General features: G+C 41.3%; 1 protein-coding gene across 3 annotated transcripts in view; it reads left to right on the top strand.

Moving 5' to 3' along the window:
* The first annotated feature begins 2,758 nt into the window (after positions 1–2,758).
* LOC144686706 (voltage-gated inwardly rectifying potassium channel KCNH7-like) overlaps positions 2,759–15,772 on the top strand; it is a 136,372-nt gene continuing 123,358 nt past the window's right edge. For all 3 annotated transcript variants that reach the window (XM_078552294.1, XM_078552295.1, XM_078552293.1), the window contains exons 1-2: positions 2,759–3,326; positions 12,228–12,458. In XM_078552294.1, coding sequence (XP_078408420.1) covers positions 3,251–3,326; positions 12,228–12,458 — 307 coding nt within the window. In that variant the 5' untranslated portion in view covers positions 2,759–3,250. The remainder of the gene's footprint in view (positions 3,327–12,227; positions 12,459–15,772) is intronic.

Here is a 15,772-nt window from a genome sequence, read left to right as displayed (position 1 = left end):
CTTCACCTTCTCAAGGGATGTTAGGAATGAACAACAAGTGTTGGCACCCCAAGAATGAATAACAAAAATGTACCACTTGATTGCACTGTTGATGGTACCTTCCATCACTTTGCTGATGATTGGGAGTAGATTGCTGGTGTGGTAATTGGTTGGATTGGATTTGTTATGCTTTCTGGGGACAAGGCATGACTGGGTAATTTTCTACTTTGTTGGAACCTGTATTGGAACAGCTTGGCTGAAGGCAGGACTAGCTCTGGAGTACAAGATGCACTACAGCTGAAATCTTATCATCTCTCATAGCTTTTGCTGTATCCAGAGTGCTCACCCATTTCTAGACATCACATGGAGTCAATTGTATTGGCAGAACAAAGAACAAAGAACAAAGAAAAGTACAGCACAGGAACAGGCCCTTCGGCCCTCCAAGCCTGCACCGATCATATTGCCCGTCAACTAAAACATTTTGCACTTCCGGGGTCCATATCCCTCTATTCCCACCCGATTCATGTATTTGTCAAGCTGCCTCTTAAACACCTCTATCATACCTGCTTCCACCACTTCCTCTGGCAGCGAATTCCAGACATTCACTACCCTCTGCGTAAAAAACTTGCCCCGCACATCTCCTCTATAGTTCTCTCCTCTCACCTTAAATCTATGTCCCCTAGTAAGATTTGCTTCTGACAGTATTGATCTCAGGACGAGGCTGAGATGGACCACTGACTTGCTACCTCTGGCTGAATATTTTTGCCAGCACTTCAGCCTTTTCTATCACATGCATGTGTTGGGCATTGCCATCATTGAAGATAGAAATGTCCATGGAATTTCCTCCTCCCATTAGTTGTTAGTTGTCCAGCAGAATTCACAACTGGATTATCAACAATGGGATTACCATTGAGCAGAGGCCTAACTGAATCAGCCATATAAATACTGTGACTATAAGAAAAGGTCAGAGGCTGGAAATTCACTGACTTACCTCCTAACTCTCCAAAGCATTTCCACAATCTACAAGACATAAGTGTGATGGAACACTCCCCACTTTCCTAGATGAGTTCAGCTCAAACAACATTCAGGGAGCTCTGCACCATCCAAGAGACAAAGCAGTCCATTTCATCTGGCACTCCATCCCCCACATTAACCATTCACTCCCTCCACCACCAGCACACGGTGGCAGCAGAGGGTACCATATACAAGGGACACTGCAGCAACTCACCGAGGCTTCTTGACCAGCACCCCCCAAACTCATAGCCATGACCACTTCGAAGAAGAAGGGCACAGGGCAGTGGGAACACTACCATCTGCAACTTCCCTTCCAAGTCCACATCATCCTGACAAAGTACAATATTGCTATTCCTTCACTGTCACTGGGTCAAAATCCTAAACAACACTGTGGGACTACTGACATCACAAGGAATGCTGCAGTTCAAGAGGTCAGTTCACTGCCATCTTCTTAAGTGCAGTTAGGAATTGGAAATAAATGCTGACCTTGCCAGCTATGCCCACATCCTATCAACAAATTAAAAAAGCAACAGGATTGCAGAAATTGGATCAGATCCATTGATCCAATTTCTGTTGATGAGCTTTCTAGCCTTCTAATATAAAAACCACTGATTCCCAAAACTATCTGATTGATGCTTTCCCTCGTACTCTCAACCCCTACAAAACTCAATCCCTGTCAATAAGTTTCTCCCTCTCTGTCACTTTTGCTTTGATAATTTTAATCTCCACAGCAGAATTGTGAAATCTCATCCTTTAACTCACATAAGGTGAGTTAGCTGAGGGTGACAGAACCCCTTGTTGCATCAATCCACTTCACAACAATCAATGTTTCCCATTGTCCTCACCTCTCCTACCATTTGGCTTGATTTGTAATTCCTGCATGACACCCTCCATCCCCATCCCGACCCCCAGCCAGTCAACAAGATGAGAACTGAGCCAACAAGAGCGAGCTAACATTTTGCTGTATCTCAGAAAAATCCTGGAACCAATTTTGAGTTAGTTTCCGAACCAGCTGATCCTAAATAGGTGAAATGGGGAACATTTAGCTTGCACTTAATTTTACATTTTCTAACCTATCGGTCATTCCTATGCCTTCGGCAAGCTAAAGTTATGATCGTTCTTTTCCAACAACGGATTATTTATTTTCTTCATCCCAGTGGCGACTCATTTCTATCTGTAGTCAGCTACACTCAGTATCATTCCACAGTTTATAATAATGTTTACTGTTCCTTTCCCCGCCTGAATGGACGAAGCCACTCAAAAACAATTGAGGAAAAACACTCGTTTATTAGGGCTCACTTCAGATTGATTTATACATATGTATAAATTTATACACATAAATTATACTGACATCAAACGAGTTTTGCAACATCTGAATAAATAACGTATGTCGGTGTCAATCGACTTCATTGTTGATGCTGTAAAATGTTTAACTTGTTCTTAACTACTCAATTCCTCTCCTTTCTTTTTTGAGGAATGGAAGTTAAATGCCGAGAAACGCTTGCATCCAAGGGCATCTTATTCTGTTTACTTGTTAATTGCACATTTGTGTTCAGTGTGTGATATATAATGGCTGTGTGTTTGTGTGTGTGTGTGTGGATGGGTTTTACTTTTCTGAAACACTTGCGTCATTTCAAATTAAATTGGAGTTGTGTTCAGCACCTTGGACAGCCATCAGTGGCTCCCGAGCAGTGATTCTTTATACAACTAATTGTATTGACTTCGCGAACATCGGATAAGTGGGCATGTCCCCCCCGCCCCCCCCCACCTTTCTTTCGGTCTGCTGTACTTTCCCCTTGATCCCGTGTACGGTTTCGTGAATCTGGTTTCTAACATAAAGTGGAATGGGCAGCGATCAGTTGTGCACAGACACGCTTGGGTAATCAGAGCTGCGTGTGGAGCCGAGGGGAGCGTCACCCGGGCACAGAGCTGCTGATATCTTCCGTTCAACAGCACCTCGGCGTTCTGAGAAGAGCACATCCTTCCGATATTTGCGATGCTTTTGTTCCAGGAAGGTGAACCAGGGCATTTTCCATTGTCCTTCTTGGCGTTGTTTCTCGGGTCTGCTGGGGGACCCTGAGTTCTAGATGTTCGCGGAAGGTCTGCTATTGCCAAGCGGAGAGAGACTGTGTTGTTGATGATGCTTTTCTGACAAAGGGACGATCTGAGAGAGGCAGAGTGGCTGTGAGAGGAGCACAGAGCGAGCGGATCGGAGCGGCTGTTTAAATCGGGGCAAAGCATCCACATCACATCAAACATGCCTGTACGAAGAGGGCATGTTGCGCCGCAAAATACCTTTTTGGGGACCATCATACGGAAATTCGAGGGCCAAAGTAAGTAGAAATATACACACTTCCTGCCAAATGCCAAGATCCAGTCAATCTGGATGTGTGGTGGTGGGCTCACCTCTTTTTACAATTGATCTTCTAGTGTTTGAGGAAATCTAAATATGAATGTAAAAGCGGAGTTGTAATTCTAATGCACATTTTTTTTTAGTTTTAATAAGGTGTTTGGCTTTCTTCCCAATATCCAGATGATAGTCGATTATTGCACTCTTTTTTGTTTGAAAATCGCAACGAGAGAAGCTACGTTTCTTTACCGTTTACATAATTTAAGATCGCTCTCACCAGACAAACAAATCAACGTGTGAGAATAAACTATAATTTGAAAGAGCAAAAAGGCAATCTGAACGTTGAAAATAGTACTCCCTTGTCATGTGTGGAGTGTATATCATGTGCCTCTATATAAAGCAGTGGGCGAAATGGTATTTTAGTGTAATGATATTGTACTTAAAAAAAACAAAGTTGTACCATTTGTCATTGTAAGGTGATTTGAGTGAAACAGTGCGATGGCCTCTGGGACTCGGTACCAAGGTTCGAACTAGCCCAGATAAATAGAAATAATGTGTGCTTTCTGTTTATGGCTGTTAAGGGCTTTGCAATGTTAGTCCATGTCTCTGTGGACATGAATCAAGAGCATAAACCTGCCAGTATAATGTGCTTGTGCACATGAGATAAGTTGGCGTGGAGAGCCGTTGAACTATACTAAATGCAAGCTATTTTAATGTGAACGCAGCGTTCATTAAATTTAATTTGAAGAGGGTGTATTAATTCCTTGAATTTAATTGCCATTATTGATGAACTTGTACATAAAAGCAGCAACATCAAAATGCTGTGACGTCAACTTGATGCATATTACAACAAAGTTGACTCAGTTTTCTTCCTGTCACATGAAAGCTAGAGTTGTCACTCACCACCATTTGTATAGGACACTTCTATGTTTTCAGTTAGCAAGTGCTATGCTTTATTGTTGCCTTACTTTTTATTTTGGAGATACTGAATTTTCGTAATTATTAAAGTAAGGGACGTCACTTTTATCATCTAATGTCAGCATCAAGCATCTCTAATAAATTACAGCATAGTAATAATGTCAAGCAATATTTCTTAACCCTAATCTCAGAACCATACTCCTGCTACACAGCTATGTTTTTTTCTTTGTTTTCTTTTCAATTTCTCATGTTGGCAACCCTGAGTGTCTCTGAGTGAGTCCAGCACTGATTTCGGCATAATTGTCAACAGCTTTGTCTGTAATTGAATGCATACTAGTAATTGAGTAGACAGTGCTCCAAAGGGGCCTGCACAATCATTGGAGAGAGGAACATTTAAGTCCCAAATAAAAATTAAGTCACAGAAACAAAACAATTGTATGCAAGCCAATTTCATCTCCCTGTTGTTTTGAGCAAATGCGCAGGCATTGTGTTTTTAATACATTGTGGAGTTTTACTTGGAGCTTGTGTACTTCATTACAGCCTTTGCCTCTTCTGACATGGCATGCCTGCTGATCTCCCCAGGCAACAACAGGTGCAAAGCAGTCTGGATCTCCCAGGAGCCGACTGCTTTGGAGGAGATGTCAGTGTTGGGGTGAATCTGTTCCATTACTTTGTAAATGTAGATTGAGTGATATTTTGACTTTTCCTGCGGTTCCCACATTTGTTTTGTTTCAGCACACCCTCACTTCCTCATCAGCTAATCAACTGTGGCCAAGTTCCTGCTGGTAATGATCTCTTTACCTGAGGCTGTAGGCCTTGTTAGTACTCCAGACTCAGTTGCGCTGCTATCAAATGACCTAGAAGAATGCAACACAGCAAATCCACAATTAACTATATCTATGATATAGAAATGGTGATTTATTTTCACAAATTAGAAGTGTGTAGGTTTTATTCATACTTCATTTATACTGAGGATGTCTACTCCATCATAGTCCCCATTAATTTGGACAATGCACATGCTATCAAATTGTTAGATTCATACAGCTGAAACCTGCACCTTTGCAATTTTTAAACTAAGTGCAGATAGCAAGGTGATCAGAAAGAGATCCAAAAATGTGAATATATCTTAGTCAGGTAACAAACATGGAATTTGTCAAAGCTTCAGTAATCATATAGCCAAATAAAATGGACTCTGTAGTGCCAGTTGTTTCAGTGCTATGGGTAGTGGTTTATGAGAAGACTGGCATTGTGTCACTCTCGCCCACTTTCAGCACAGCCCACACTGAACGTGATCTTATTGAAGGCATTTTAGCATGGTGTTACATGGGTGTGTCATAAGTATGCAGATTAGGAGATCATGAAGCCAGTATCTGATGCTGATTTGATGGCCAGCCTGACATTTCTACCTCACCATTCTAATTAACATCCTCCCTTAAACATACATGTTCAGCAGCATGAGGAACATACCACCAGTATTATTTAAAAGCATCATTATCCAACTTAATGGCTATTTGTTTATTACTTTCTACAGTCTTTGCAGGGTTGTTAGAAGTACTAGAAGTTTGGAGGAGCTCAGAAAGGTCTGTAAGGAGTGGTGTTAGAGGTTGGAAAGTCATTGGCTGCTATAGCAAGGCTGCTGACAGTCAAGGGGCTAGAGTTGCAGTGCCACTTAAGCTGCAGCATCAGAGCGAGATGGAGCAGAGGGATCAAAGAAGATGAACTGCTCGCAGAGGGACGAGGAGGAAGGCTCTCAGTGAAGACCTTACTCACCTAGAGTCTTCAAGGAGTACTTATCCTCATTACGCCTAAACCAGGAGCAGTGTGTTCCACATCTGTCCTTCAGCTTCACCAAGGAGGTGATCACAGAATTGTGTCACCTCTTGGAATTAGACCTGGAGCCTCAGATCAGGGTAAGGATAGCAATGCCTGTGGTTGGGAAGGTGACTGTGGCCCCAAAATGTTTTGCCAGTGGATTCTTCCAGGCTGGAACAGACAAAACAGCAAATATCCCACAGTTTGCCATCCATCACTGCATTTTGGAAGTCACAGAGGTTTTTTATGCCAAGAGAGGAGACTTCATTGTCGTCTCTAAACGGACTCTAATTGTGGCTTTGCTAGGAAAGTGGGGCTTCTCCGTAGTGCAAGGTGCCGTTGACAATGCGCATGTGGCTTTGCATGCACCACGTTTCAATAGTGACATGTACTGAAACCATATAGGGTACCACTCTTTCAATGTACAATTGCCATGAGACTATGCCCAACATATTATGCTGGTGAATGCCAGCAATCTTGACAGCAGTTTTGATACATTCATCCTGTGCCAATCTGCTGTTCCAGAAATCTTTCAGCCACCACATCAAACTAGAGAGTGACTGCTTGGTGATAAAGAGCTATCCTCTCTGCACCTGACTGATGACCCCCACCCCCCCCCGACTTCCCAACCCATCACATGTGACCAGTACTCATATAATGTGAGCCATGCTGCCACAAGGAACATCATCCAGCAGACCATTGGGGTGCTAAAACAACAGTTCTGCTTTCTGGATCACTTGGGAGGAACCCTGCAATACTTGCCAAGGCATGTGCCCCAATTCATGGCAGTCTGTTGCATTCTTCTCAGCCTGGCCATCATGAGGCTGCAACCCCTGCCACTATGGACTTGGTAAGCACTTCAAGAGGAAAAGGATGAACAGGAGGAGAGGGATGAGGAGAAGGTATAATAGTAGGAGGAAGGAAGCATCCAGCATATTCATAACCTGGACAGGGTGTCGTGAGCACTCAAATACAGGTCCCCTGAATGAAATACCAAATCCCCATTATTCAACAGTTCCCCACTTACCACTATTCTATTACTGACCATCACTGTGATGTCTTGGTCACAATTCTGAAAAAAAAGCCGCCACAAAACAACCATTCCATCGCAACTTTATGCAACAACACATACAATAGCCCATACAATATTCAGCTAATCCTGTAGTACCCGCCTTGCAGGTGCCTTTGCCTGTCCTAGTACTCTTACAAAGTGCTACCCTTGTGGCTACAGCATAGCTGGTGGCTTTTACTGAAAGAGATTACAGATGGCCTTGCAGGATGTCCTTGAACGACTCAAAGGTTTGATCTCAGACTGCACCTGGCCTGGGCTGGCTGATGGGCAACAGCATGTGCATTGGTGGAGTGGCATTGGTAAGAGCACAAATGCTGTTGTTCTGAGAGAGGACTGCAGGTGTGAGCTCTACAGAAACACTACCACTCTCCCAGGGTGGTGCCTCAGCAATCCTAGTAATTTTCTGGAGTGCTATGAGAGCCTCCAAACGACCTTTGAGCACTAGTATCCACAATCATAATGGCAGCAGTCTGAGCCCAGATGGCACCAAGCTGTGCTTGAATGACAACATGTCACAATTTCATGACCTCAGTCTGAACTTATCCTGCAGTGCTCTGACACTGAGTGGGTTTTCTTTGTGCTATAACAGAAGCTGATAAATTGGCTATCAGGTGGCTGCATCACAGTTGGGTTCGCAAGCGTTCTCAAGCAATTGGTCATCACTTTCACACTAGAAAGGATGAGCTTCAAGCTCTGAGCAAAGCCTGTATTAGGATGAAGCCAAACTCCTTCATGCTTTGTGAAAGTGGCAACAGACTGTGGCAGACCTGCCAATGCACCAAATTTCTTTGTGTGCATGTCCAACAGCCTTTTCCGGCATTCTGCCCCATTGAAGTTCTCATCTGCGTCCTCTGCAGCAGAGCTTGTGTGCAAGACCAAGCATCTCTGCTCTCCAGTCACCTGGCCTGACTGCAGCCTACTCATGCTCAGTGACTCATCACATACAGTTCCCACCTCTGTGCTAGCCTCTAAAGTTTGTAGTGTCAGCATCAGATCGAGTGATAAAAGCAAAATACTGCGGATGCTGGAAATCTGAAACAAAAACAAAAATTGCTGGAAAAACTCAGCAGGTCTGACAGCATCTGTGGAGAGAAAGACAGAGTTAACGTTTTGAGTCCGTATGACTCTTCTTCAGAACTGTTCTGAAGAAGAGTCATATGGATTCGAAACGTTAAATCAGATCGAGTTGTTTCTTCCTCCCCAGTCTGTTCTCCCTCTGGGCCTTTAGCCTCAGGCACCAGTGACTGACAATGTGGCTATTTTTGGATATCTGAAGGCATAAATGCACAAGGGCAAAGTTGAGGTGTGGGAAAGCGGAGTGGAAGCAAGAGATGCATGGCTACACCACCTGCAGCTTGTACATCATAACAGATAGCAGGATGAGGGTGATATGCGAAGGTGCATTCAGTAGGAACATACCATCATCCCTTAATGACTCCAGAGATGCTGTTGGTCATGGTCTTAGTGATGGGCACTTAATTGTTTCCAGCACTGTCAATACCATGGAGGTCAGCTATGTCTGCCTCCTGCAGGTTAGCTGCTGCTGGATCACCTTGTCCTGCAAAAGAGAGGGAAGTGTGTCAGTGAGTGTGGTGCCATGTGCTTGGGTGATGTGCCTGCCACAGTTGAATAGCTGGCAGTATGTGCAAGTGTGAGATATGAGTGTGAGCCTTGCAACAGTGCTAAGCGCATGAGGGTGAAGTGAAGCTATGAATGTAAGGTTTGAGTCATGGTTAATATAGATGGCTGGCAGGCAAATTATGAGGGTATATATGCTGAATGGAGCAGTTTGTGATGCTAATGGTGCGGTTGATAGGATATTGCGTGTATGGATGCCTTCACTGACACTGACCACTACATGCAAGATCATTTAGCTTTTTTTTGGCACAGCGCCCTGGCCCTCAGGGCTAGATTGGTGGCATTGACTGCCACAGCCACCTGCTCCCACTGCCTCCTTAGTCTCTGCCTGGAGGCTCTCCTGGCTCTCAGAGGGAAGAGAACCTCTCCCTTCCAGTTCACCTCCTGCACTCAGGCCTCCAGGCCTCCGGCGTGGCATTGGAAAGCCTTGGAGTACACTTTCTGTTGCCTCCTCCAGAACTTCCACTCTTCTCCATGAAGTTTCAGCCCCTGCTGTAGCCAGAATGCATTTTGCCTTTTAAGAGGTGCAGTCTGGCCTTAGGTAGTGCAGGCTTGTTTTAAATGGTAAATGCCTCACTCAGACTTGGGCCCCTGCTGTGGTGTGGAGCCATTCAACTGTGCGTTCAGCACTGTGCTGTAGGCCACTGTCATTAGAATTACCAGACAGCATGAAATTTGCATGCTGTCTGCATGACTTTGAGTAGGAGCAGGGTAATTGTGCATCATGACCGCCACACCTAATTTCAGGGGCTATTCAATTTAGCTCTCATAGTTTGCAAACAATCTACTTAAATATAACAATCTCTCACAATCAATGAAATTCACTAATGTCCTTTAAGGAAAGAAACCTGCTGTCCTTACCCAGTCTGCCTATGTGTGACTCCAGACCCACAGGAATGCGGTTGATGCTTAAGTGCCCTCTGATATGGCCTAGCAAGCAGTTGTAGTCAAGATGATTCCCCACATCTTTCTCTAGGGTAATTAGGGATGGATAATAAATGTTGGCCTTGCCAGTGCACCCACATCCTGTGAATGAATGAAAAGATAATGGCAGTGTACTTCAATTATCTTTGCAATTTTCCATAAAGTAGCCTTCATAATTAAATTACGTAGATCTTGGTTTTGAATTTGCCAGACATGAGCCATATATTAAGTAATAACCAAAACTACATTTGACTATCAGTTGCAGTGAAGCTTCCTGCTCCTATTTCAACATATTTTAGTTAAACTGTGACAACTGCATTGTCAGTGTATGAACCAAAACTTTACAATGTGGCCCTTTTTACACCCATAACTCATTCTCATTGAATATTTCTAAAGGTGTCTTTCATTCTGGCTGAAACTGTCATAAAAACGTCAAACGTGATATGAGAGGCCTTTAGATCAATGGTGTGTAAAATCTAAATGTCATATTGCAGATGCATAGTCAAGTTTGCATAGTCCAAAAAATGGGAATTCATGGACTCATTGACTGCTGTTGAGGATCAAAGCTATGGCAGAGTCATCGCTGGGTCAGCTGGAACATAGGCGCAGATAGGCCGTGGAATAAGATAGAATAAGATTGCATCCTTTACATTACTGCAAGTGGCAATATCCATTTACAACATTACACTAGCACATATCATAGATATACATTTTACTAAACCAAATAAGTCAAACTCTTAATTGGATAGCTTTCTTCATGTCTTCGGGATGTTCAAAAGACAAAAGGATGTTCACAGTCAATGAATTCATTTTTTGAAGTCACTGTTGTTATGTCAGAAAATACAGAAGCCAATTTACTTGCTGCATAATCCGCCAACACGCAGTGAAGTGGATCTATTTTTGGTGGTTCTGTGTATGAATAAAAATTTGCCAGGATACCAGTAGAGCTTATTTGTTGTTGTTTGCATAGTACCACAGGATCTTTTACCTTCACCTGAATAGGCAAGCTGAAAGATGGTGCTTCCAACAGTGTAGCATTACACTGAAGTGATGGCTTAGATTATATTCTCAAATCTTATACTGGAGCTTGAATCCAATAGCCTTCTGATTCAGGGCCAATGAGGATCATGTCCACAATTCTTTCTCCCTCCAGTCAAACCACAAGCACCCAAGGAAATGACTTCTCTCCTGCAAGGAAGGATGCATGGAAAATGGCTATACTCCCACTTTTCAGATTGAAGCTATCAGAAATCAGTTGTAGCTCTCTCTCTCCAGCTATAATTGCCAGAGATTATGTTCCATGCAGACTGCTGATGTATATGGCTGCAGCTTCCAGTGAAAGCAGCAGATACCAGGGGCACATCTTCCCTCCCAGAGGCAACAAAAAAATCATGGTCTCATGCTTATTCAACACAAAGCTGCAAATATTGTGGATACCATCTCCATTCCAGTAACAGTAATGCATCCTTCTTTTTAGGACAACCAGTACTGGACTCAGAACAGTGCTTGTGCCTGATCCTTGCTCATATTGAAAGGGTAGGGGTGGTGGTGGGGCAAAGGACTAGAAGATGCAGCTCTTGATTAAAATTCTAGTCGATTGTTACATCTCTGGCCCACCCCAATTAGACACCAATGGATCTTCATAACATCTCTAAATCTCCAAGTATTTATAAAAATAATATTTTAATACAGAGAACTTGTTTTTCTTGATGTGCATCCAAGATATAATTTAAATAATGATGGGAGACTTACGACAATACACAGAAAAATTCACATGCACATAGAAATGTACAGAGGAAAATGAGTTTTGTATATTTAAAGCATACTTCCACACAGAGAAAGGTGCAGCTGAATTTGAAATAATTTTAGGTAAATTATTCGCCCCTGGGAATAAATCTGATGGAGAAAAATTCAGACTGTTTTGGCTTTTTAATCTAGTTCAGCATTTGTTCCTATATTACACTGGTTCAGTTGCAAAGGGTGCATTTAGCTTAGGATAGAGGCTCACGCAGTACCGATATAGAAGGATATGTTCCCTGAACTGGGCTCACCTGCATTATCAATGCGTACACAGAACATGGTTCCATTCCTTGGTTTTATCATCTAACACCTTATGAGTAGGAGGAAAGAATTGGCAAAAATAAAATTGCAGGGTTTGTTTTCAGGGATATTTCAGGTTACAGTCTACAATACAGTAATACTGTTTTAATGTAGCCCTGCAGTGTGGATTTTAAATTGAGCATAGCAATTTTAAATATTTGGTTATTTTTACTTGGCTTACACAAATTACTTAAACATAAATGTCAGTTATGCATAAATGTAGTGCATGTTTTGTGTACTGGTAATATTTTAAAACTCCAACAATTTTACAATTTTGTTTTTGTTGTAATGGGCTCGTGTAAAACCCCTATAGAGTAGATTGTCTATACTACCACTAGTTGTTAGTGATGACAGCTAGCTGAATTGTAAGAACAGACTGGCATTTTCTATTACCAACATTATTTTTCTGCTTCTTTACAGATAGAAAATTCATCATTGCCAATGCAAGGGTGCAGAACTGTGCAATTATCTACTGCAATGATGGATTTTGTGAGATGACTGGCTTCTCGAGGCCGGATGTCATGCAGAAGCCTTGTACCTGCGATTTTCTACATGGTCCAGAAAGCAAGCGGCATGCAATTGCTCAGATTGCCCAAGCTCTGCTCGGCTCAGAAGAGAGGAAGGTGGATGTCATATTCTATCGCAAGAATGGTAGGATAAAGAAATACATTTTTACTTACAAGATCAGGAATTAATCCACACTTTTAAACTGTGCTTATTCAACATGAACTGCATATGGGCACAAAATCAGATTAAAATGTTAAATTTAGCTGAATGGAAGCAGCATATAGTTCATTGAAGTTCAGAAGAAAATGCCTTGGATAATGCAGTTAGTTAATAAACACAATAGCAAATAAATATAGTTAGACAGCCGGAACTAAAGAAACCAAAGAATAGGGCTCAGGTTTAAATCCATGTAGGTTAATCCCTCTCATATGACTATATCAATTCAAGTGCTTTGATAACAATATTTTGCGATCTTGAGAAAAACTGCTATAAATCTTTAATAACATTTTGTGCTGGTGTAGGTCTTTTTTTCAAATGCTTGAAGTGTGAAAAGCCATGTTTTTCCAGACCTTTCAATCACCTTCACTGTAGTTAATTAATGTAATGAGCAATAAGCCACTTTCTCAATTAGTCAAAAGTCAGATTGAGTCATTGAAGTTATCTGCTGAGAATCCAAGAGCTGACACTTTGGGCAGTTTTCATGCTGTGGAGTGATTGAGATGTTAGTGGTAATTCCAACATGTCTGATTTAGCTTGTGGAATTAATGTAGTGCAAATTAAATTCAATCACAACAACAAGGAGCCTCTTCAGTAATGTCCTAAATCAATCAGGCAGCATGAGGTTTAGTTAAAGCAGAATAAGGCAGACAAAATCAATTTCTGTAGAAATGGAATATTGCATTTTCCTGTTCTCTTCATAGCTGTTCAAGAAATAAATGGCATAGTTTATAAAACTACTATAGGCAGTTTGTATTCTGAAACAGAAGTAACAGTTAGACAGTTGAGAGAGAAGCACATTATTATTCATACAACTGAGCTAACAAATAACTTGCATCTATTAGCAAAAATGAGGATGCACAGAAGTGCAGGTAGCCATTTGACTTGCATTCAAAATGGTTGGAAGTTCGGAGATGGAAAGGAAGGATGTTGTGCAGGCACTCTGATTGGTGAGATGATGCGTGTGGTGCACTCAAGAGATCTGTGCTAGAGTTTCAACTTCTCACCATATTTATTAATAATTTGGATGAAGCAACAGCATACCCAAGCTTGCAGATGATGCTAAATTAGTATAGACTGTGAGGAATGCAGATGGAGACAAGAAGTTGTAAAGACTGTAACTGGATTAAATGAGTGGGCAGAATTGTGCCAACTAGAGTGCAATGTGGGCAAATGTGAGGTCATGCACTTTGGGTCTGAGAAAGAACAATCAGAAAATTTTCTAAATGGTGAGAGACCAGGAGCTATGGAAATGTGGGAGTCCAAGTACAGAAATTATTTAAAGTCAGTCAATAGGTATAAAGTGCAACCTAAACGGTAGTAAAATGTTATATAAACTTGGCTCCTATTCCTTTGAGTATCAGGGATTGAGTGATGTTTGGATCAAGCTGTTTAAAATGTTAAAAGAATTTGATAGGACAGGTAAGAAGGACCCATTTCCTCTGGTGACGAACTCAATTATGAGGTGATATAGACCTGGATGTTGCCCTACTAATGACAACAAACTGGCAACAATCTTCATCATTACTCCTTTGAAACTAACTAACTTGGAAATCCAGAATTTGATGTCAGTGATTCTACACTTCTCCGTAGGGTGCGCTATTGAAGTCGCTGCAGGTTGCAATCAATTCAAAATTACAGAACTGTCAAGATTGTGCCTTTTTACCCTATTAATCTCACTGTAAAATCCCATGTAAAAGTTACATCTTGTTGAATGAGGTGTAACTGGGTTTTTAACAGTGCACAAAGTTCATAATTACTGCTGAACTATTCCCCAGAAAATTTGCTACGTTATCTCCGTATCTTGTTAAAGAATTCCACGATTTTTAAAATGGATATATTTTTTAAATATGTTTATGATATTTCTCCTTCTACCTTAATCCAATGCATATGTCCCAATCATTTACCTCTCTCTTTATAAACTTGTATTAAAAAGTAGAGGATAATCAGTGCACTTTAGTTCTGGGTTTTCTGTGTAAGAATACTTCAACATGATTGACTGCGTGATGACTTCACTGATATTAGACACCTGGAGAACTCCTTGACCAGGTACCAGATTCAAACTAAAGTTGTGAAAACTCCATGCCACAGAGATCTCTCGATCTTTGTGACAGCTTTCTTCAAGGTCAGTGGCGAGCAAGGTCATTTCACTGCTAACTGCAAAATCTGGGCCAAAATGATAAAATGAGAACCATTCAAGAGCAAAATCAGGAAGCACTTTTTCACCCAAAGTTATATTGGAAATCAGGAACTCTCTTTCAAAAAGTCATTGCCAGGATAATTTGTGCTTTCAAGTCTGGATTAGAAAGATCTTTGTTAGGTAAGAGTGTCAAGGAATATGGAGTAAAGGCAGGAAATTGGAGTTTAGGTAAATATCAATCATGATTTAATTGATTGGGGGAGTAAGCCCTATGGTCCGAGAATGTTTAAAAATATTTTCCCACTTCTTTCCCATGCATATCTGTCAGAAGGAACAGATGAGTAATGGTTGCTTATCTATCCCTCCAATTGATTATTCAATGAAAACAGGTAAAATGTAGTTTTAGCAATTGACACAAAACAGGTATCAGTCCAAACTACAACTGGGCTTACCTATTGTAGTCAGAAGCTCAACAATCTAGTTTCTAGGTTTATCAATGGTTGAAAAAATCCTTTATTTATGCTCCCCACGATAACTAATTAGTCAATCTCGCTAAAACAAGGCTCATAGTTTGCTATTATTCTTGTTGATGATATGCAATGATATATTACTTTACAATGTCAATCTATGGAATAACAAAGGATATGTAGAACATTGTGAAACTATATGTGGGCGAAATTGGTCTTCATTAGCAATTTGTTCATAGTAAATTGTCAGTTGATTGTTCGCTAAGTCCAACCTTCTTTCCACTCAAGTTCACAGAGTGTTCAAACTCTTTTTGGAGTCTGATTTTCTAGTCTCCCTTTTACTTGGTTTGAAATGAAAAATCTTGGCAGCATTTTCCAGTCAATTATAAATAAAAACTAGCGTGATGAAAATTTGGTTGCCGAATTGCTAGGAACCCATTTCGTGTGTGCTAGTGTAGAAAAATTTCACCCCCTTTACGTTTTGTCAACTATGATTCTGTCAATAGGAAATATTATGTAGCAATTCTACGTATCCCAGAATTTCAAGTTTCAAAACCAGACTAACTGCTTTCTTGCTTTTAATTTTCTCCCAGTTTTGTCTACTTTCCCCAGAAGATGCTTGGGCACAGTTTTCT

Source organism: Cetorhinus maximus, chromosome 11 (assembly GCF_964194155.1).
Source record: "Cetorhinus maximus chromosome 11, sCetMax3.hap1.1, whole genome shotgun sequence".
Taxonomy (NCBI): Eukaryota; Metazoa; Chordata; class Chondrichthyes; order Lamniformes; family Cetorhinidae; genus Cetorhinus; species Cetorhinus maximus.
Note: the sequence above shows the minus strand (reverse complement) of the source record. Positions and strands in the feature narration are given on the sequence as shown.